At 39.3% G+C, this 25407-nt stretch overlaps 1 protein-coding gene across 1 annotated transcript in view; it reads right to left on the reverse strand.

Moving 5' to 3' along the window:
* Positions 1-25407, reverse strand: part of LOC307152332 (adhesion G protein-coupled receptor E3-like) — an 89545-nt gene that overhangs the window by 9114 nt on the left and 55024 nt on the right. The window contains exons 7-9 of the mRNA XM_079860876.1: positions 4125-4156; positions 3029-3097; positions 2687-2888 (exon numbers count right to left, since the gene is read on the reverse strand). Coding sequence (XP_079717002.1) covers positions 2687-2888; positions 3029-3097; positions 4125-4156 — 303 coding nt within the window. The remainder of the gene's footprint in view (positions 1-2686; positions 2889-3028; positions 3098-4124; positions 4157-25407) is intronic.

A 25407-nucleotide genomic window follows, 5' to 3' on the forward strand; every position in this document is an offset into this window, starting at 1 on the left:
CTTCTGTTAAATCTAAATAAGAACGTGTGTAGATGTATGACAGAAATAAAGTCAAACTGGTAAAATAATAAGTGCAATAATGGCTCGAAGTCAGTAGTTCTTGTGTTTCTCTTTTTTCTGTTCTTGTTTCTCTTTCCTTCAGTGAGTCTGCTTGTTATCATCAGGTGTCACCTGGCCAATCATCACTTAATTAATCACTTAATTATCTCATTAACTTCAACACTGCTTCAGTGTTAACTTAATTATCTCATTAACTTCAACACTGCTTCAGTGTTAATTTTTAACACCCTGTAGTGTGGACACATATAAACACTGAGGAGTGTTAATTTAACACTGGGGATTTTGCTGTGTACAGAAAAAAAAATACATTGAAATATATTCTGAAATATAACAAAAAATATATGATGTTAAGTGTGAAATGAATGGGAGCCATGAATGAGTTTTGATTGGTGGCCCCCAGAATGCACTGCAACATGCTTTATTATTGTCACCATTGTTGAGAATCACAGGCTGATTCTTGATGTCTGTGTGTCCAAATAATATACTTTTTCAAAGTCTTTTGATCTGAACAACTTTTAAGAAATCTTTTGGATTATATTGAAAATGCTGAAAATAGTATGCTGTAGTAGCCTGATGTCGTCATACTCAGATTCTAGTCAGAATGTGAGTCTGATACTGGTCCATTGAGCTTTGATTATGGGGCGTGTTTCAACCGAACCAGGAAAGAAAATGCCTCTGCACTCAATTGGATAGACCTACAACCAATCAGAGCAACGGAGTAAGTTTTCATTCATGATTCCGATCGACAAATGCCTTGATCGCGGTTCTCTTTTCCTTTTTAAAATTAATGCGCTGTCGATATCTTCTATAACAGACGCGATGGCGGAATCTACACATGATGTTTCATAAAGTTCGGCAGGAGCACGTTCACATAATCAATCCAATCAACTTGTCATCAAACACAATGTCTACACTATCAGCATGAGAGGAAGCATATTATTCACTCTGTCAACTCACCTAACATTCCTTCACAGTTTTCAGCATCCCTCCACTCACTCTCGGCTTGTCCTCCCACAGCCAGGAATACGGGGGGAGTACTTTGGGTTCGGGCCGAATACCGAGCCCGAGCCCTCTCCTCAGACAGCACGCCAAATATGCATTTATTCTATCTGACTTATTTGTAAGTGTGAACTCGTGAAATCTCAATTTTCCAGCGGCAGTCATTTGAATTCAACCCAAGCGCTCGTTGATGACGTAGATGATTACGTTACCGTTGCTCATCTGTCCATCATCGTATAAAGCCCGCCCTGACAATTTGATTGGTCCGAACAATTTTTGTTCGGGCATAATTGCTCCTCAACGGATCGAGTCCAGACCGAACTTCCCGACCTAAAAATTTTGTGGGCGGGGCTAAGTTCGGCTGGCATCCAGGCTAATGCTGTAGAGCAGTGTTTCCCAAACCTGTCCTGAAGGCACCCCAACACTGCACGTTTTCTTTGTCTCCCTAATCAAACACACCTGATTCAGCTCATTATCACATGGGTTAATGAGCTGATGAGTTGAATCAGGTGTGTTTGATTAGGGAGACAAAGAAAATGTGCAGTGTTGGGGTGCCTTCAGGACAGGTTTGGGAACCACTGCTGTAGAGTCACAGGATGCAGTAATCAACAAGGTAAAGCTAATTCTCTAAATGAGTTCAGTGATTCAGGTCAAATGATGATTATGTCAAAACATAACCAACACCAACTGATCAACTTTTCTCTTTGTTCATCTGAGAGTTATAACTCGGATACAACAGCCAAACAAAAGCTAACATTGTTAGTTTAAGGGTCAAGAGCCCAACTAAAGCCAACACTGATCACCATAATGGCAACTTAAAAAATGAGATTTTCTCCTTTGGTGATTCTGCTTGTTAACATCAGGTTTCTTCAATAATGCTCAATCATCACTCAATCAATCACTTAATTATCTCATTAACTTTAACACTCTTATATTGTCTGAGTCTGAAGCCAAATAAACTCCCAGGAGAGTTCATTTAACGCTGGAGTTTTTGCTGTTTGAGTTCATGGGTGGAATAAACATATGGCAGGACTTTTACTTTCTGACCCCTGGACTTTCCACCTCTGCTTCAGTGTTACTTATAACAATCTGAGTGTGTACTCATATAAACACTGAGAGTGTTAATTTAACACTGGGGATTGAGCTTCCAAATCCAAATGTCCAAAACGTCCTTAAAATCATCTGTCTAATGCAGGGGTGTCCAAACTCAGTCCTGGAGGGCCACTGTCCTGCAGAGTTTAGCTCCAACCCCAATTAAACACACCTGAACCAGATAATCAAGGTCTTACAGGCCCTACTTGATTATCTGGTTCAGGTGTGTTTAATTGGGGTTGGAGCTAAACTCTGCAGGACAGTGGCCCTCCAGGACTGAGTTTGGACACCCCTGGTCTAATGTGATGAGCTTCTACCAAATGATGAAAGGCTTTGAACCAAAAGACACAAAAAGAGCAGAAAACACTGTCTAAAACATTTGTAATTCTTCACAATTATAGTTACTGTAGCTGCATTTATCATCGTATTATCGTCTGACACCCGTGATCCACCGCTGCTCTCTAGTCTATATAAACTCCCTGATATCATATTTAATCTCAGTTTCATCATCAATAATAACAGTTTCTCCACTCACCTACAACAGCAAGAGCAAAACTGACATTGTCACTCGTGTCTGTCGGCTTCACCAATGTAGAGATGAGTTTTTCACTGATTTTTAAGATACGGTTTCCATAGGAGGCTGGGCTGACTGATGATGAAGATGATGATGATGATGAAGATGACTCTAAAATCTTCCCTGAAGCGTTGAAGGCCACAGTCAAAATGTTGGTCACAGTCTAATTTATTGATCAGATAAACAGTGTCACAAATGTCAACAGAGCAAATAAGACAGCACTGTTTTGTCAATCATCTATTATCTACAGTATATAACTGACAAATGTTTGATTATTTGATTATTTTTCTCTTGAAGACTTACAGTCACAGAGAGCACTTGAGATGTGATGTTCTCGATCTTCTCAAGAAGATTTTGGAAACAGTTATGACTCTGAAATCACAATTGTGAAATTGTGCAAATAAAGCAAATAGTTGACTGGGTAACACTGTCATGTTATCTTTTATTTATATGCCTAATGTGTGTGACAGTTCTGGGAGATAATCAAACCAAATCATTTTGATAGCAGGCATTTCAGAATGACCAAAACAAAATTTGAGATGGTGTGTGATGAGATTGATCAGTCCAGTTATCTAATCACATAATCGTATGCAATATCCCAAAAATTGCATAGGCTACAATACATTGATGGAAACATTGCCATTGTTAGTTCAACTCTAAGGCCCTATCACACACCCGGTGCAATGCAGCGCCAGGTGCTATGCAAGTGTGTTTTGCTAGTTTCAGCCCGACGCAGTTTTCATTTTCACGTCCTGCGCCACGTTGTTTAAATAGCAAATGCATTTGCGCCCATTTATGCGGCCATGGGCTTCTGGTCTGAAAACGAGGTGTGTTCTGGGGCATTGATGGTGCGTTTCTATTTTGAGGAACTGAAATAGACGCGGCATTGACCAACTAAAACCTGGTCTAAACTCAATGGCGCAGTATTTATTTATTTTTGATTATTTAAAGAGCGCGTTAGAAAGTCCACAACGCAGTATACACTCTGCTTATTACACACACAGGGACGCGCAGCAGCAGAACCCAAACATGCCAAATATCAAAAACAAAAGGATTACAATGTAAAAGATTAATATTGTGTACATAAAGATAACGTGGAATCCGGCTTGTCCCATAGATGGTGTTCTTGCGCTTTAACCTCGCACACAAGCAGATCCGTTTCCTCTCTTGAGAAGCATTCAGTCTTTCCACCTCCATATTCCGTCATGTAAATAGCGAATCTGCCATGGCGCGAGCACAACTGACTTTTAAAGGGAATGGGAGATGAGACTCTGATTGGTTTGTTGCACGTTACGCCAAAAACACACCCATTACTCATTAAGAGAATAGAGACGACCCTTTTAGACCATGCACTTAAATTGTTAAAATATAAAACTTCAATTTCAGAAACTCAACTTACGGTGCATCCTTCCTCCAGCGTTATATTTATATCTGCAATGACAGAAATCAGCATGAAGACAATAATAAAATACATCTGCGTCAGACAAAACTTTAGAAAATAATCTCATGAAGTCCTATCCATTTATATTGTATTTTATTCATTTTGATCTTAGTCCAGATCGAGTGCACAGCAAAATCCCCAGTGTTAAATTAACACTCCTCAGTGTTTATATGTGTCCACACTACAGAGTGTTAAAATTAACACTGAAGCAGTGTTGAAGTTAATGAGATAGCTGCTCCAACTCTGTGCTTATAGAGCATATGTGTTGTGGCAAGAGAAGCTATGACTTCGACTGTGTTTCCTGAAAGCATCGCAAGCCTAATTTGATCGTATAGACCAGGTGTCACCAACCCTGCTCCTGGAGGGCTACTGTCCTGCAGACTTTAGGTCCAACCCTGTTCCAACACACCTGCCTGTAATTATCAAGCAACCCTGAACAGCTTGATTAGCTGGTCCAGGTGTGTTTGATTGGGGTTGGAGCTGAAATCTGCAGGACTGTAGCCCTCCAGGAGCAGGGTTGGTGACACCTGGTATAGACCATTTGTTGCAGTTGGTCTGTGATTAAGTTAGGCTTAAGATGCTTTTGGAAATGCAGCCCTGGTTATGTTTCGATGATGAAATTACTAGTGACCTGATTCAATGATGTCACCCAGCATTATAAACTGATTATCTAATTGTTTTATTAATTTTTCACTACAGTAGTTACTTCCAATAATGTTTTAAAGATCTGAAGGACTTAAAATCACACACAGACATCAAGAATCTACATATGAATCTCAACAATGGTGACAATCAAACAAATGTTTAATGTTGCAGTGCATGATGGGAGCCACCAATCAGAACGCATCAATGGCTGACATCATGCATTGCAGCATGAATAAATTATGCAGCTGAATTGTCCTGTAATTTTCATTGTTTTTTCTGTTTGCTTTTATTTTGCTATTGTTTTGTTCTGACTTTAGTAGCTTGTTTTGTGATGTTCAGAGTTGATCTGTTCGTCACTAGTTTGTTTATTGTCACCATTGTTGAGATTCATATGCTGATTCTTGATGTCTGTGCGTTTAAACACAATAACTTCTTTGCTCAAAGTATTTTCAAACTTTTTCATATTGCTGTTGGATCTCAAAACTGTAGAATCTCAGAGCTACAATCACCAATACTAAAACAAGACATCAAGAATATAGTCAAAGATTTAGACTCTGAATGACATCAGTGAATCAGGACACTACATGATAATGTTTTTATCATCAAAACATATTGTGAGCAGGTCATGTTTTCTCTTGCAGTAACAAATGTGCTTTATAAATACAATGATGGAACAGTCAGAGAAAAACTAATGTTAACAAAATGAAAAGAGTCAAGAGCCCAACTAAAGCAAACACTGACCACCATAATGGTAACTTGAAAAGAAAACTTCCATAAAACATTACCATCTAAACTTCTGTTAAATCTCAAGAACTTTTGTCGATGTATGACAGAAATAAAGTCAAACTGGTAATAATAAGTGCAACATTGTCGTAGTTCTTGTGTTTCTCTTTTTTCTGTTATTGTTTTTTTCTCTTTCCTTCAGTGAGTCTGCTTGTTATCATCAGGTGTCACCACTAATGGCCAATCATCACTTAATTAATCACTTAATTATCTCATTAACTTCAACACTGCTTCAGTGTTAATTTTAACACTCTGTAGTGTGGACACATATAAACACTGAGGAGTGTTAATTTAACACTGGGGATTTTGCTGTGTGGAAGTCAGTGTCTCACTTTAAACTGTTATGATGTTTCTCCATTAATAGCACACGAAAGCCCAACAAGTTAAGCTAACTCATTTCATTTGAGGAAACCGATCTCCTCAATTCAATTAAGTTTATAAAAACAATAGTTATGAGTACTCTGAACTTATTTTAATCGAGTCCACTAAAACAATAATATTTCTTAATACACAATTAATCTTTGCACTGCATTTAAATACTTTATATAGCTGAAACTTCACTTTATTGAGTAAAAACAGTGAAATGACAAACTTTAAATGACCTCAGAGCACTTGCAGTTACTGTTAGCTCACAATGTCACACACAAAGTCAACTTCAATAAGTTAAGCTAACTTATTACATTTGAGGACACCGATTGCCTTAATTCACTGTAAAACCCAACAAGTTAAGCTAACTCATTTCAGAAACCGACTGCCTCAATTCAATTAAGTTTATAAAAACAATAGTTATGAGTAGAGGTCTTCACGGGTCCAAATATTCGTGCCCGAACCCGAAAGAGACCCGTAATGTGCTAAACCGAACCGACCCGGACCCGTCTATTATTTCAAAAGCTGGACCCGGACCCGTGCAGATGCGAGAAATGCCTAACCGGACCCGACCTGGACCCGTCTATTATTTGAAAGCTGGACCCGAAACCGCCGGAAAGACACAGACCCGACTGGACCCAATTGTCACATATTCCACCTTAAACTGCTATTACAAGTCAATAAACCTGTTGCGAAAAATACAACTTTTTGTCTTACCTAATTTAAGGCGTGGTAGCGTAGTAGTCTCCTCTCCCTTCCTTGTAACGTACCTGACTGGCTGTGATCATGCATTACAATCCTCCGACAAGAAAGTTATTCATGTTATTCCTCTCGTTATTCCAAGTCCAAGCTTAATCCACTCATTATTTCAGCTTCAAAAGTCCACTTGATGTCACGGTGACGGATGACAAATGCAACTTTGCACATGTAACTTACATTCTGACTCGAGATACTCGCATAATAACTTTGACTGTTTGCCCTTTTGAACTAACGTTATAATAACGATTGCTCGTTCAGTGCCATGGCCGCTGACGTTATTTATTTGCTATCATCTCCGTGCTCTCTGCTCTGCATCGAGTCTGAATCTGACCACTAAAACTTTAAGATTAAACAAGACGGTTGTTAATTTATATTGTAAAATCTAAAGCGCGGTTTGGCGGTCCCTCACTGAAGCTCTGGTAACTGGTTGACATAGAAACATGACACGCGCTTGAGACTGCACATGCACGCTAGCTGGCCTGGATCAACCTAAAATATGCTTTTTAAAGCAATTTATTTTGAGTGTCCTAATTTTACAAGTTGCAAGTTACAAAAAAACACAAGCAGTGTCTAATCACGGCCGGGTTTTCTCCGAGTCTGATCTGATGACTCCGATCGCACGGGTATAATACACACAATGTTAAACAGACCCGGGACCCGAAGTAATAGATTCGGACCCGACCCGGACCCGGCTGATCATTTAAAATATAGACCCGAAACCGTACGGGTCCCGGGTCGGGTCCAGGGTCGACGGGTCTCGGGTTCACTGTGAAGACCTCTAGTTATCAGTACTCTGAACTTATTTCAGTTGAGTTTACTAAAAGTAGATATACATTGCAGTCAAGAAATTAAGTGATTAATTAAGTGATTATTGAGCATTAGTGATTAACTCCTGCTGTTAACAAGCCGAATCAATGAAGGAAAGAGAAACAAAAGAACTACAACTGACTTCCAACCACAGCCTTAGATGAAATCAACTCAAGATAAAAGACGTTTAAATCTCTAAAGATCTCAGCAGAGGAGGATTAAACCACTACACAAACAGCATTACCAGCTTCACTTATTACCAAACAGTTTGACTTTTGTCATGCGTCTACAGAAGTTGTTATTGAGAATGAACAGATGGTTAGATGATAATGATTTGAGTTTCATTTAAAGACACCATGATAGTGATCAGTGTTTGCTTTAGATGGGCTCTTGACCCTTGACTTTATAACACCAGTTTTTCCTCTGGCTGCTGTAACTGAGTGTTTATAAAACACATGTGTTATGACACATACACCAAAAGAAAATATGAGCATGTGGCTGTGTTTAGATGATAAAAATCATCATTTAGTGACTTGATTCTCTGATCTTTTCCAGAGCCTAATCTCTGATGAGACAGGTGATGTATTACTTGTATTATTCATTATAATAGAACTGATTCTGCTGTAAGGCCCATTGTTGTGACAATCAGATTTTAAAAACCTCTATGGTATCATGCTGACTTACACAGTAATCAAGAATCAGCATATGAATCTCAACAATGGTGACCATTAAAAAATGATTTATTCTGCAATGCATGCTGGGAGCCATGGATAAGTTTTGTATTATGCTAGTATCCAGCATGCATCATTTTTTAATGGTCACCATTGTTGAGATTCATATGCTGATTCTTGATGTCTGTGTGAGTCTTAGTAATGCAATACCTTTTCTGTGAAACTCTTTGTGCACAACTATTTGTAAAATTCTTCATATTTTCTGATGGTCACAACATGACTATCTCTTATGCTGTAGAATCACAGTTTTGAGTAAAACTAATATGATGCCCTTTTAATCAGAGCTTGTAGACCTTTTAACAGCTTGTAATGCTGTTCGTGGAGTTGTTTAATCCTCCTCTGCTGAGATCTTGAGATATTTAATGTCTTCTTTTATCTCCAGTTGATTTTGCTGTGGCTGGAAGTCAGTTGTAGTTCTTGTGTTTCTCTTTCCTTCAGTGATTCTGCTTGTTAACAGCAGGTGCTCATCACTAATGCTCAATCATCACTTAATTAATCACTTAATTATACAATTATCATTCTGGGATCTAGAAATGGTCCGTGTAACGCTTCACAATTCAGTTTTCAGACCATACACTGTAAAAAAGAATACATTGATTTTATTGATATTTACTCAATAAAATTGTGGCAACATTTTACAAGCAATATTATTAATTAAATTTAACAAATTAGAATTGAGTAATAATTAATCAAATTAATTCCTTAAAAGTTAACCATTTAAAATGAGTAAAATTTACAAAATATCTTTTATTGCCAACATTGAAGACACCTGGTGTTAACAAGCAGAATCACTGAAGGAGAAAACCATAATTAAAGTCACCATTGTGGAGATCAGTGTGTGTTTTAGTTGGGCTCTTGACCTTAAATTATTAACTTTAAGTTTTGTTTGCCTGCTGTACATGAGTTTTAACAGCCAGATGAACAAAGAGAAAAGGTGATCTGATGGTGTTGGCTGTGTTTTTACATAATCATTATTTCACAATCATTTGACCTAAATCAATGAACTCATATAGAGTCCAATTTATGAGTTAGTTTAACTATATTAATTATAGCAGCATAATATTTTTAGCCTGTTCAATGAAATCCAAATGATCAAATCAAAGAAAGAAAAAATATATACACTTTTTTTAGGCACACACACACCTCAAGATTTTGCATATGAATCTCAGCAATGGTGACAAACAGATCACCTCTGATCATAAGCTCATTATTTATTCATGCAGCAATGCATGATGGGAGCCATGAATGAGTTTTGATTGGTGGCACCCAGAATGCACTGCAACATGCTTTATAATTGTCACCATTGTTGAGATTCACAGGCTGATTATTGATGTCTGTGTGTCTCTGTCTTGTATTAGAGAAACTTTTTAGAAATTATTTGGATTACATTGTAAAAGTTACAAATATTCTGCCGTACAAGACCAGTGCTGCTATAATTAATAAAGTTAATCTTACTAAATTGGACTCTATGTGAGTTCAGAGATTCAGGTCAAATGATTGTGAAATAATGATTATGTTAAAACACAACCAACACCATCAGATCACCTTTCCTCTTTGTTCATCTGGCTGTTATAACTCATGTACAGCAGCCAAACAAAACTTAAAGTTAATAATTTAAGGGTCAAGAGCCCAACTAAAACACACACTGATCTCCACAATGGTGACTTTAATTATGGTTTTCTCCTTCAGTGATTCTGCTTGTTAACACCAGGTGTCTTCAATGTTGGCAATAAAAGATATTTTGTAAATTTTACTCATTTTAAATGGTTAACTTTTAAGGAATTAATTTGATTAATTATTACTCAATTCTAATTTGTTAAATTTAATTAATAATATTGCTTGTAAAATGTTGCCACAATTTTATTGAGTAAATATCAATAAAATCAATGTATTCTTTTTTACTGTGTACAATGCAAATGCAAAAATGCAAAACTGAAACCAGACATTCTTTTTGTTTGTTTTTCCAGTACATTGTCAATGGATATTTGCCTTTTTCTCCCGTTTTTTCAATTTTACTTTTGCTAAATTGTTACTTAAGAAACAAACATTTGAATAAATTAAATCTAACCGATTTTCTATTTTTCCATTTTTCGTCTTGTAATTTGTGCCGTGGGCGGTACCATTAGCACGGGGGTGTGGCCGTGGACTAACTTTACTATCATTTCATTGATGTAGCCTAACTGCTTTATTTACACTGCATGCGTTTGAGGAGAAGTTTAAAAGATGGAACACAGGACAACATTTTTCACCCGAAGTGCCATAACTTTTATTATTAGGCTAATAGTCTACGTGTAGCCTACTAAATTATAGCCTAGAGCCCTGCAAGCCCGTCGGGGCCCGACGGGGCCCGACAGGCTAAGCCCATTCAGGCCGGGCTCGGGCTGTTTTTTTTTTTTTTTTACAGATCGGGCCCGGGTCGGACTCGGGCTTATTTTAGCTTCTCTCCTCATTGTGCATATAATTAACGTGCAGCAGAGCACACGTCACAAAGTGTCTATGAAATATTGTTATATTGATTATATTATAAATATTATACATCGCCTAAGAAAGTACACAAACGCAACACGCATACATACACGCACTCGCGACGCGCGTCACTCACGTGCATTAAACAGGTGACACTGACAGTTGACCATGCAGGGCATCAAGGAGAAGTTGGATAGTGGGGAGTTGAAAAGCAAAGAAAGGTAGGCCGTTTATTTACTTATTTTTACATTTACATTTTACATTTATTCATTTAGCTGACGCTTTTATCCAAAGCGACTTACAATTGCTATATATGTCAGAGGTCGCACGCCTCTGGAGCAACTAGGGGTTAAGTGTCTTGCTCAGGGACACATTGGTGTCTCACAGTGGATTCGAACCCGGGTCTCTCACACCAAAGGCATGTGTCTTATCCACTGCGCCACACCACCCCATATTTTTGCGGTTTGATCCCATACACAGTAAATTCCCCGGTGTTAAATTAACACAGCTCGGTGTTCATGGGAACCACCAGCAGGGTGTTAAAAGTAACACTGAAGCAGTGTTAGAGTTAATGAGATAATTAATTAATTAATTGAGTGATGATTGTTCGATTATTGAAGACACCTGATGATAACAAGCAGAATCACTGAAGAAAAGAGAAACACAAGAACCACAACTGACTTCCAGACACAGCTTTAGATTAAATCAACTGAAAAGACAAGAAATCGCTCTTACAAACCAGTTTGACCTTATTTCTGTCATTCATCTACTTCTAATCAAGAATTTCTTTTTTGTGAATGAACAAATTTTTAGATGTTGAAGTTTTATTGAAAAAAATTGGTCACCATTATGGTGATCAGTGTGTCCTAGTTGGGTGGTTTGACAATTTATATATTGCTTTTATGTTAGTTGTTGTCTTTGTACACTCTTAAAACGGGTGTGTTAAAAACAACACAACCTGTGTTATATCTTAACACACCTGTGTGTCTAGTTAAGGACAACACATTTTGTGTTACTTTTAACTCAACCAGTGTGTTATTGTTCTTAACACAGTGAGTGTGTTAAAATATTTAACACACTAATGTGTCATAAATCACACAATTTGTGTCATAGATGTCATATATGTGACCAATTAAAACACTCTTAAAATGGATGTGTTAAAACAACACAACCTGTGTTATATCTTAACACACCTGTGTGTCTAGTTAAGGACAACACATTTTGTGTTACTTTTAACTCAATCAGTGTGTTATTGTTCTTAACACAGAAGTGTGTTAAAACCTTTTACACACTAATGTGTTATAGTTACACAACTTGTGTCAGATATGTGTCACATGTGACTGTAGTCGGTGTGTATTTGCCAGAGTTACTTCCTGTGTTTTTACAACTGAGTGTTTGGATGAACACTGAAACGTATTGTTAACTTGTGTTTATGGAGTCCAGTGACGTTTAATAAAGAGTTTGTTTGAACATTTGGATGGTTTAGACATCATGAATCTACATAGACAAGCTCTTATTGAGAATTAACTGAGTTTAGATGTTGATGCGTCACTGAATGTTTTATTTGAAGTCACCAGAATCGTGATTAATGGCTCCTTTATTTGAGCTCTTGACCCTTTACTCTTCTTTTAGTTTTTTTCTGGCTACTTTTAATGTATTTTAATAAAATACATTTGGCAAGAGATAATATGATCAGATGTTTCTTGATGATGTCATAATGAACAAGTGCTGATCTGATCAAGTTTATGAGTATATGGATGGTGCGCATTTCATTTATTTATGTGCTGTTATTTATAGCAATCTTGTGATACTACATCATGCTATCCATCATATTAAAACATGTTTTCCAAAAATTGTAATCTGCAGCAGAAGCTAGACAAATACAGACCTCAAGAATCCGCGTATGAATCTCAACAATGGTGACAAACGAAAAGCTTCATGCCGCAATGCATGCTGGGAGTCATGGATGAGATGTGTATGGTGGCACCCAGCATGAATTGCGGCATGAAGCTTTTCGTTTTTCACCATTGTTGAGATTCATACGCGGATGCTTGATGTCTGTTTGTTACCATAGTCTGTAAAGTCCTGTACGAACGGTATTTAAAAATAATTTGAAGCTAATTGTAATATGATAATCCTTTTAAAAGTACACTAATCTTTCAAATATTTAACTCTTGCTTAGCTTAACATTTTTACATGTTCATAGTGATAATATTATTATCTGAGCATGTTTTTCTCATGATTATTTCTGCTGTTTCAAATGTGTTCAAATAAACACACTTTTACAGCAATCAGAGTAAACTAATGTTAAAGAGTCAAGGGTCAAGAGCCCAAATAAAGCTGACACTAATCACGATTCTGGTGACTTTAAATGAAACATTCAATGAATCATCAACACCAAAACCTGTTAATTCTCAATAAGAGCTTCTGTAGAGTCTGACAGAAATAAAGTTAATCTGGTTATTAATAACAAGTGAAAGCAGCATTTGAAAAAGACATTGAAAAAGAGGCATGATGTGATTGGCTGCAAAAAACACCCATTAATCTTTAAGTTTTCATGAATTAAGATTGAATTTATTTATTTGAATGTATTGTTTTATATATTTTAGAGCATTTTATGGGATACCATATAAAAATACCTATAATTTTTTTCATAAACACAAACTCTCCTCCACCCAGTGCTATTCTATCCAGAGTTACATTTTAACACACATTGTGTGTTAAAAATATACACAACACAACATGTGTCAAAATACCATCAACACATGCTGTGTGTTGTTTTTTAACACATCTCTTTTAAGAGTGTAACAGTGTTTACTGAAACACACAATTTGTTGCAAAAGAAACCATAAACAAAGATATGATATATATTTAATCATCATACATTTTTTTTTTGACAAATGTCATAACTGACCAAAAGAGGTAACTTGTTATTAACAGAATTTTACCATCAATATTTTTTTTTCCAAAGATCAGACATTCTAAATTTCAACTTCTAAATACATTGTGAGAAAATAAACTGAACACAGACACACACACTAACATCAAGAATCAGCTTATGAATCACAACAATGGTGACATGCTTCATGCTGCAATGCATGCTGGTAGCCATTCGTTTTATAATATGGTGGCTCCCAGCACGCATTGCTGCAGGAAGCATGTCACCATTGTTGAGATTCATATGCTAATTCTTGATGTCTGTATGTGTCTTACATAATTTGCTCCACAATGTTCATAAAAAAAATCATAATTCAGAATGTCTGTGGCAAGAAATTACCATTGGTTGAAAAAATAATATTTTAATAACAACTAACCAATTTGTGAGATTAGTGAATCATTCTACTTCATGATGGTTAAAACTACATCACTTGATCATCTTTGTTTCTGGCATACTTTGTAACAAAACTATGTGTTATGGTAAACACTGTTACAAAGACCACAAACTTGCATAACAAAGCCAAGAGTCAAACTGCCCAACTAAAGCAAACACTGATCACCATAATGGCGAATTTACTAAAACATATTATTTCCAATAAAACTTAAACATCTACACCTCTATTAACTCTCAATAACTGGTTGGTAATAAGTGAAGCTGGTAATGCTGTTTGTGGAGTTGTTTAATCCTCCTCTGCTGAGATCTTCACAGATTTAATGTCGTCTTTTATCTTCAGTTGATTTCATCAGTTGTAGTTCTTGTGTTTCTCTTTTCTTCAGTGATTCTGCTTGTTATCATCAGGTGTCTTCAATGCTCAATCATCGCTCAATTAATCACTTAATTATCTAATTAACTCTAACACTGCTTCAGTGTTACTTTTAACACCCTGCTGGTGGTTCCTATATAAACACCGAGCGGTGTTAAATTTAACACCGGGGAATTTACTGTGTAGCACTATATTCTCCCTTCATGTTTATGCTTCTGTGTAATGGACAGTTTGTCCAATATTTTTGGGCATGATGTTTCAGGCCTATAATAAAGGTTTACCTCTTAGTAGCGTGTGACGTGTGTGTGTTTGCGTGTGTAGCAGAGACAGCGCGCATCAGAGAGCGCGCGTCAGAGAGAGAGAGAGCGCATCAAAGAGCACGTGCGCGTCAGAGAGAGCTTAAAAGTGTGTGTTGGTCTCGGGTCGGGGTCGGGTTCGGGCTGAAAAAATTGCAGGCGTTGTCGGGCTGGGGTCGGGTAGGGCTTGAACACCACGGGCCAGGGCCGGGTTAGGGCTGGAGTTTTTGGCCCGTGCAGGGCTCTAAGCCTGACCCCCAATTTCCACCAGATGCGGAACGGCTGCGGAACGGCTCCGCTGCGTGACAGCTCTGTGTTCCGTCATCCGTCAATACCCACCAGGTCCGGAGTTGTTTGCGGAACGGCTGCGTCCATGACTGACAGCTGAAGTCACGAGGACCCACGAGATCTCGCTAATTCACGTATGATCGCGCGATATGTAGTTTCTATAAACAGAACGTTATGACGAATGGTATATTATGACGTTTTCAAGGTGTAGTGTAGGGAAATATGATCCGCCATGATCACGGTGTATTTTATTTTGAAAATTAACCGGATCTTTTATTTTGTTTTGGTTTGTTCTGTTTTATGCTCGACTTCCTGTCCTGCGCACTCTGCCCTGTAGTGCTGCGGAGCTCTCCGGCATCCGGCAAAAATAGAAGCTCTGCGTATCTGCTCCGGAGGGCTGCGGATCGCCGGAGTCGGAACGCAGCTGTACCGCATTCAGTGGAAATACACTCATTGACTTTAATGGAAACCTATTGACTCCGCCGCCGTGCCGGAGCCGTAATGCAGCCGGTGGAAATTGGGGGTCAGGCAGTCTCGGACCGGCCATCGGGAGCAGCCGGGAAAAGTGAAATCCCAGTGGCCTGGGTATGATTTGGCACATTGCCCTACCTGTTTGTATTGACCTTAATAAAAATACTACCAAGCGAAAATATAGAAAAAAAGCTTCTTTTTTTGGTTAGGTTTTTAGCTCTCGTTTGTAATAGCCTACAATAGGCCTACAATAAAGATGCAGATTTTCACTATAGCGGGCATCTTTCGTTACCACGGCATCCGCTTGAGGTTCTGTGTGCTTTACCTCTACACCGCTTCTCGTTCCCGTAAAATGCCCTTAAATCTAGCACAGTTGTATAACTCTAGTCTGTTCATTACAATAGAAGCAGTTCGCCGGGATATGAGCATGAGGCGATATGATAGCTAACTGTGCTGCAAATCAAGAGCAATAATATTTATTTATTTTCAATAAATAAACAGAAATACCTTGCTACGTTTGGCACATTGCCCAACTTGTTTTTTATTTATTTATTCGAGCACATTAAATTCACCATTCGATAATGAATCAGCACTATAGACATTAAATATTGTATTAGCCTACAAACGAGAGCTAAAAACCTTAAAAAAATGGGGGGGGGGGGGGTAATTTTTCTATATTTTTGCTTAGTAGGCTATAATTTTTATCGTTATTCTAGATTCCCGTGAAGGATCTTGAAAAGCGCTGCTGCTCGCGAGCCACCCCCGTTCTGCTGCACTGAAAATGAACTGTCTGGGATCTCGTGGTTGTGGCTGCCTAGGCTACTGTACCATGTAAAATGAACAACAACAAGGATATAGCTATATATTAATAAAATAAAGTAAGAATGAATAAAGAAAGAATAAAGTAAGAACACGTAGACCATTAGCCTAATAATAAAAGTTATGGCACTTCGGGTGAAAAATGTTGTCCTGTGTTCCATCTTTTAAACTTCTCCTCAAACGTGCATGCAGTGTAAATAAAGCAGTTAGGCTACATCAATGAAATGATAGTAAAGTTAGTCCACGGCCACACCCCCGAGCTAATGGTACCGCCCACGGCACAAATTACAAGACGAAAAATGGAAAAATAAAAAATGGGTTAGATTTAATTTATTCGAATGTTTGTTTCTGAAGTCACAATTTAGCAAAAGTAAAATTGAAAAAGGGGAGAAAAAGGCAAATATCCATTGATAATGTACTGGAAAAACAAGAAAAATGAATGTCTGGTTTCAATTTTTCATTTTTGCATTTGCATTGTATGGTCTGAAAACTGAATTGTGAAGCATTACATGGACCTAGAAATGTTCTATAATTCGTTCAGTTTGAGTTCTGTTTCAGTCATTCAAGTTTCGGTAATATTTGAGTGCTGTGAACTTATGGAAGTAAAATAATGTCAAATGTTTTTGAAACAAAAAGCCTGTTGAATTGCACTACTTGAAAAAAACATAGGCATTGCATTAACAATGCTTGCATTTTAATGCATTGTATTTTTAGGGCTTGCATTTTTATGGCCTGAAATTCAACATGGTTGAATATTTAAGCTGTGAATATTTCAATTAAAAACATTTCAAACACATTTTCATTATTAAAAATTAAATAATCCATATTCACCTTTCATATTTCACTTCCAAAATATTCAAACTGTTTAAAAATACAACCTATAATATTCAACAGGCAATTTTCGGTCCATTTTATTTCGCTTTGCAAATTCGCTTCCACAAATTCAGTGGTTCAAATTCGACAGTAAATTCAAAGGAACTGCAAGAAAAGCAGTAGATTACCGAGCATACTCTCCATCTGCTATTAGTGAACCCCACCAGCAGGGGGTGCAAAAGCGCGTGTTGTTGACGAAGACCAGCAACAGTTAGAACAAGCCATTCATTCATAAAATGAAAATGATTATCTGTGTCAGTATATATGCGGAAAAGATGATAAACACACAAAAGCTGTGTTTATGTTTCATTCAATAACTTCATTGTTCATCTCTCTCTCTCTCTCTCTCTCTCTCTCTCTCTCTCTCTCTATATATATATATATATATATATATATAGAGAGAGAGAGTATAGTAGGCTATGCCTACGTGTATTGCATTAGCTTAAACTGGGAAGAGTCATAGCACTTGCATATTGTTGTCCTCCTATTGTTAGTTTAACTGTAAATCACTTTGGATAAAAGCGTCTGCTAAATAAATGACTAAATGTAGCCTAATAAATGTAAAATTGGCTTGACATTGGACATTCGCACATTTAGGGACCGTCTCAAAAGTTGCATAAAACATTGGCATACACGTTTCTAACTTCAATAGCAAACTTTAATTTATTTGAATAAATATCAAAAATCCAAAGGATGCGCAGTATGCCTGACACCTACATGAACACTTTACAGTTGGTTTTATGACTGTAAGTCGTTCAATTCAAATGCTATTGAAGTTAGAAACGTGTATACCAAAGTCGTATACACTTTAGAGACGGTCCCTAAATGTGCGAATGTCCAATGTCAAGCCAACTTTATGCCAGTCTATCACTGGGAAACGCTCAGCATTAAACTTTGCGCGTTATTCTGAGTCCATCTGCTTGCCTGCGAGTTTGGTCTTTTATATCACTGTAATTAGTCCATTAAGCTACGTTAAAGCGTTTTATATGTCCGGCAGGGGAATCCTTAAGTATTGAGGGAAACCCTAATAGCTTGCATGCAGCACATCGCCACAATATAAAGTTAAGGCCACTAAACAACCAAGAGAAATATACGTCAACCTCAAAAATGTAACATTGGTTCTGTTGCTCTGTCTTCGTCAACAACACGCGCTTTTGCACCCCCTGCTGGTGGGGTAGACTAACAGCAGATGGAGAGTATCTCTGTAATCTACTGCCCACATAGCAACATTGTGTCGGCCCAGATCCGGCCCACATCTGGCACACATGGAAAGATGATCTGGCCCACATGCAGCGTGGAATTACGGCACTTGGGTGGGCCACTCCTGTTTGCCAGATCTGGGCCACAAGCAGGCCATAGCAATGCCACATCTCAGCCAAGAGCAAAGAAATAAACCAGAACTGGAGGATTAAACAACTCCACAAACAGCATTACCAGCTTCACTTATTACCAACCAGACTGACTTTATTTCTGTCAGACGTCTACAAAAGTTTTTATTGAGAATTAACAGAGGTTTAACTATAATGTGTTTCATTTAAAGTCACCATAACAGTGATTAGTGTTTCCATTAGTTGGGCTCTTAACTCTTATTATATCTTTTGTCTTCTTTGGCCGCTGTGACAGTGTGTTTGTCAAACACATTTGCAGCAGCAAAGAAAGCTAAAGTGAAGTGAGATCAGGTGATGATGGTTACCTGTTGATGGTTTTATAATCATCATGAAATTACCTGTTTCACTGAGATAATTTGAATCTAAAAATTGTGTTGTACCATTAATATATTCTCATCACAAACCCTGTGTTACTGCAGCATGAGGTCCAGCAATATTATAACAATCAGTTTGAAGACTTTAACAAACATGAGCATGAATCATTACTGTTCGATGACACACACAGACATCAATAATCAACGTATGAATCTCAACAATGGTGACAATCAAAAGTACCTTGCTGCAATGCATGCTGGGTACCATCATTGTACAAAACTCCCAGCATGCATTGCAACATGAATAAATTATGCAGCTAAATTGTCCTATTAATTTGTTTAATTCTAAATATGTGCTTTTATTTTTTGCTGTTGTTTTTGTTTTGGCATTTAGTAGCTTTTCAGTGATGTTCTGAATTAATCTAAAAAAAAAAAAATATTGTCACCCTTGTTGAGATTCATGTGCTGATTTTTGATATCTAAGTGTGTCACCATGGATTTTTTTTTGTGCTCATGTTTGTTAAAGTCTTCTAACTGATTGTTATAATATTGCTGGACCTCGTGCTGCAGTAACACAGGGTTTGTGATGAGAATATATTAATGGTACAACACAATTGTGAGATTCAAATTATCTCAGTGAAACAGGTTATTTCATGATGATTATAAAACCATCAACAGGTAACCATCATCACCTGATTTCATTTCACTTTAGCTTTCTTTGCTGCTGCAAATGTGTTTGACAAACACACTGTCCCAGCGGCCAAAGAAGACAAAAGATATAATAAGAGTTAAGAGCCCAACTAATGGAAACACTATTCACTGTAATGGTGACTTTAAATGAAACACATTATAGTTAAACCTCTGTTAATTCTCAATAAAAACTTTTGTAGACGTTTGACAGAAATAAAGTCAGTCTGGTTGGTAATAAGTGAAGCTGGTAATGCTATTTGTGGAGTTGTTTAATCCTCCAGTTCTGGTTTATTTCTTTGCTCTTGGCTGAGATGTGGCATTGCTATGGCCTGCTTGTGGCCCAGATCTGGCAAACAGGAGTGGCCCACCCAAGTGCCGTAATTCCATGCTGCATGTGGGCCAGATCATCTTTTCACGTGTGCCAGATGTGGGCCGGATCTGGGCCGAAACAATGTTGCTATGTGGGTGCTTTTCCTGAAGTTCCGTTGAGTTTACTGTCGAATTTGAACCACTGAATTTGTGGAAGCGAATTTGCAAAGCGAAATAAAATGGACCGAAAATCACCCATTGAATATTATAGGTTGTATTTTTAAACAGTTTAAATATTTTGGAAGTGAAATATGAAAGGTTAATATGGATTACTGAATTTTTAATAATGAAAATGTGTTTGAAATGTTTTTAATTGAAATATTCACAGCTTAAATATTCAACCATATTGAATTTCAGGCCATAAAAATGCAAGCCCTAAAAATACAATGCATTAAAATGCAAGCATGGTTAATGCAATGCCTATTTTTTTTTCCAAGTAGTGCAATTCAACAGGCTTTTTGTTTCAAAAACATTTGACATTATTTTACTTCCATATGAACTCAATTGTATTTAGTACATATTACTGTTAGGTTTTACAGTGCAGAACTCATTTTACCAGCACATGAAACTATCAGTGATAAATCACTGTGCTAAACAAGATTAATAGATTAGCTGCAGTCAGAATTAAAGAAATTATAAAAAATAAAATGATGGATGCAACTATAAATTTGGAAATGAAGAAACGTTGCCTGTGGAATTATTATTATAATTTATATATGTATATATATATATATATATATATATATATATAGAGAGAGAGAGAGAGAGAGAGAGAGAGAGAGAGAGAGAGAGAGAGAGGTCAGGGGTAGAAATGGGACTGGGCCAAAACCTCTGAAGATCTCAGCAGAGGAGGATTAAACAACTCCACAAACAGCATTACCAGCTTCACTTATTACTAACCAGACTGACTTTATTTCTGGCAGACCTCTACAGAAGTTCTTATTGAGCATTAACAGAGATTTAGATTTTGATTATTTATTAAAAATAATATTTTTAAGTCACAGTTATGGTGATCAGTGTGTCCTTTAGTTGGTCAGTTTGACTCTTGGCTCTTTATGTCAGTTTGTAACAGTGTTTATCAAAACATATAATTTGCAAAAGAAAACAAGAAACAAAGATGATCAGGTGATTTAATTTTCATCATAAAAAGTAATGAATCACTAATGTCATCACGACCAAAAGTGGTTATTTGTTTTTAATAGATTATTTTCACCAACAATCAGTGGCGGCACTGGACCGAGGCTTACTGAGGCTTTAGCTCCACCAAACATGTGCTTAGCACCGGCACAGCCCGCCAAGGATTTCCTAATGATTTTCCCTTTTTTTTACTCTCAGGGTCACTTTCATCAAAAGAAAATAAGTCATTAAAAATGCAAAAAAAAGGCCCCATCTTTTTTCGGTACCAGAAAATATCTGCTGTATAGACCCCCTTCGCTCTGAGCTTGAGATAAAGGCTCTATGGCCCCTTTGCTCAACAGTTTCGCTATTTCGGCTCGAAGTAGATGTGCTACTTCCTCTTTCACCGTAGTTTCGATTCGCGTCGCATAACGGCGGGGACGTCGAGCGAACTGTAGCGAATAGCCTCTTTCTATGATGCTTAGCACCCATTCTGATACCCCAGGAAGCTTTGCCCACGCACTTGCCGGCAGCCTGCCCGCGCTCGACTCTCTTACAGCGGGTTGCCGAGGTAGAGCGAGCGGGGGGAGCCCCATAGGGCTTGTCATGTCCGTGAGTGAATGTGGGCGTGGGACAGCGGGCACATTTACTGCACTGAAAACACCGTCGGCGTGAGCTGACTGTATGTGTGTTGGTTTCGTTTTTACAGAAACCGTGGGACATGCAGTGTGTAGTGTTTGTGGGCACATACACTACGTTTATTGCACAATTGACATGAGTCGATTTTATGTGTGCGGGCCCTGGAGTGTGGCGTTCTGTGCTTGTGTGTAGGAATGAACACTGGGTTGTGGGCATTTTTACTACACTCATAACACCATCGGCCGTGGCCGGAATACCAGAAAATACACTCTTTATGGGATTTATCTGGGCCACCGTAAAAACGGCGTTTGTGTACAGGCAAGCAGGCTGTGTTACCGACTTGTTTACTGCAGAATACACTGGAACAGTCGCATTTACTGGAACTGAACGAGCGAGAAGTTTCGGTGGAAGTCTGGCCACAGCGGGACTTGAACACCGTCGTTTTCCTAAGCTGGCTAGGAAGACTTTGAGGCCTCGGGCTTTATCTCAATCTTAGGCCGGGGCCCACGCGGCGGGGGGCGGCGGCCGGCAGAGCGAGAGCGTGGTCTTGTGTCCCGGGCCTGTCGACGCTGCAAAGTGGCGGCGGGCGGAGGCTGTGGCTGAGAGCAGACGGCTGTCTAGAGCGGCCTGCTGCGGAGCTGGAGCGTTTGGGCAAAAAGTGCTTCATGGCCTGTGACGTTTTCTGCACCTCAGCGAATCTATCCGCGGAATCCTTGACGGATGATCCAAAGAGGCCGGCAGAAGAGATGGGGGCGTCAAGGAATGCGGAGCGCTCAGAGTCTGGCATCTCAGAAAGCGTCAACCATAAGTGTCTCTCTGCAATGGTGAGAGAAGCCATGATCCGCCCTATGGCCTGTGCAGCAGACTTAGTGGCGCGAAGAGCCAGGTCCGTGGCGCTCCTTAAGTCCGGCACGCTGATAGCTTTTGGTCCTTCCTCGTCCATTTTACTGAGAAGGTCAGCCTGGAAGATCTGCAAAATGGCCATTGAATGCAGCGCAGATGCAGCCTGTCCAGCGGCGGTGTAAGCGCGGCTGTGCAAGGCAGAAGTCGTGCGGCAAGCTTTAGAGGGTAGCGCCGTCTTAGCATGCCGTCCAGCAGAGGGCGGGCAAAGATGGGCCACTACAGCTTCTCCCACTGGAGGAATGGAAAGATACCCTCTGTGTTTAGCACCGTCCACCACGGAGAATGCAGCTGACACAGAGGTGCAGACCCTGGCTGAGAAGGGGGCATTCCAGGACTTAGCGACTTCTTCATGAAGCTCAGGAAGAAAAGGCGCGGGTCTAGAAGACTGTGAAACACGGCCCTTTTGCAGGAAATAACCATCCAGCCGGTTGGGCACAGGTTCCGCGGGCACTGACCACTTGAGGCCGAGGCTCGCTACGGCCTGCGTGAGCAGACGCATCAGCTCTGCTTCAATGTTAGCCCTCTTTCCGGGAGGCTCGCGAGCAGAAGGGGCGAGATCCGCAGAGCTCGACCAATCCTCACTGCCCGACGCCAGGATAGAGCAGCTGTCATCCTCCACAGACGCGGCTTCTTCGTCGTCATCCATGGCGGAAACGGCGGCAGACGGCGTCCGTTGTCCGGCGGGGAGAGACTCAGGTGAAGCAGGCGGAGAAGCTGGAGGGCGAACCGGCGAGCTTTTCTCAGTAGGAGGAGGTTCCGGGACCCGCTGAGAACGGCGATTTTTACGGCGTGGTGTCGCAGCGGGCAGAGGTGCAGACTCAGAGAAGGATGCCAGGCGAGTCCTCAGAGTCACCATAGGCATTAGCTCGCAGTGACGGCAGCCACCTTCAGCGAGCGCGAGAGCTGCATGATCCTCACCCAGGCAGGAAACGCAGATGACATGGCGGTCCCCGTCGCTGAGTGGGGCTCGGCACGAGCCACAGGATGAACGAGACATCTTGATAAAGACGCTCTGCTCTTTTAGGAAGGAGTGTGTGTTGCAGCGGCGAACACACACTAGCAGAGAAAAGGATATATATACGCCGGATAGCGTAGCAGGAACGGCGACTGAAGGCAGCGAGTTGTCGACCAGTGGCTTCAGGTGCAAAGGCTCGTCCCGCAGAAGGCTTTCTCAACGGCGCGGCTTCTTCCTCTCCGGATCCAGCGATGCGAGAGCTTCGCTGAAGAGATGAAAAATCAGTGAAATCAGCCTGTCGAGCTATATTTATAGGCCCAGGCCACGTGAGTTTCGGCGGGACGTGACGCAGTGGGCGCAAAGCGCCCCCATTGGATCTGACGTCACGGGGGCCTCGCTCTATAGGCTGCTGCAGTTGCCGCAGGGCAGCCAATAGGCACGCGAGCCGTCTTGCCTATGCCTGCATGCTGCCGCAATGCGTTTTACATTATTTCAAAATTAATTAATTAAGGGTAATTTTTGGCTTCAATATCTTGCGGAAAAGAGATTTCCCCATAGCGTAAGATATTACGCAGTACGAGAGAACCTCTCGTAAGAGAACTCTTGTTAAATGAACTCTCCTGGGAGTTTATATGGCTCCAGACTCAAGAGTGTTAAAGTGTTAAAATATGAGTGTTAAAGTTAATGAGCTAATTAAGTGGTTCATTGAGTGATGATTGATCATTATTGAAGACATTGAAGATTTTTTAAGTTGCCATTATGGTGATCAGTGTTGGCTTTAGTTGGGCTCTTGACCCTTAAACTAACAATGTTAGCCTTTTTTTGGCTGTTGTATCCGAGTTATAACTCTCAGATGAACAAAGAGAAAAGTTGATCAGGAGGCGTTGGTTATGTTTTGACATAATCATCATTTGACCTGAATCCCTGAACTCATTTAGAGAGTCAGGTTTGCCTTGTTGATTACAGCAGCCTGTGATTCTACAGTATACTATTTTCAGCATTTTCAATATAATCCAAAAGATTTCTTAAAAATTGTTCTGATCAAAAGACTTTGAAAAAGTATTTGATTTGGACACACAGACATCAAGAATCAGCCTGTGAATCTCAACAAAACTCATTCATGGCTCCCATCATGCACTGCGTTATGAATAAATTATTATCTGAATTGTCTTAGTAATTTCCTTTTCCTAATTGAATATTCTTTTTGTCACCATTGTTGAGATTCATACACTTAATCTTGATGTGTTTGTGTGCCTGAAAGAAAGATTTGCTTTATTTTTTTTTATCATCAGAACAAGGTTTAAGAAAGCATTTGAATTATAGTGAAAAATCTGGATCTTATTCTGTAGAATCGCTGTGATGCTGTAATCAACAATATACATTTAAGTCAGAGATTATGCTCTAAATGAGATCAGTGATTCAGGTCAAATGATGATTATGTTAAAATATAACCAACACCACCTGATCACCTTTTCTCTTTGTTCATCTGGCTGTAAAACTTAAATAAGACAACATCTGTATTGCAAACCCCTCCATGTTGCTGTTGTTGTAGGCGTATGCCTATTAACACGTCATTGCCATAGAAAACAATGCAGATATTGCCGAAACAATCAGAACACAGACACATTCTTCATCTTTAAATATAGACAGACATGGAGACACAAATATCATGAGTGTGTAGAAAGAGCTCATGTGAATATAATTACCTGCACAATATGCAAGATTGCAGTGAGTTGGAGTAACCAGCTCATAGACATAATAATTGCCTGGACAGGCTTTGACTTTAATGGGAAAAGACCCGATATAGCAGCAGTAACTCCCACCGTAACCGCAGACATCTCGAGTGACGACTCCATCTGTTA

The sequence above is a fragment of the Squalius cephalus genome (genome assembly GCF_949319135.1).
Source record: "Squalius cephalus genome assembly, chromosome: 2".
NCBI lineage: Eukaryota > Metazoa > Chordata > Actinopteri > Cypriniformes > Leuciscidae > Squalius > Squalius cephalus.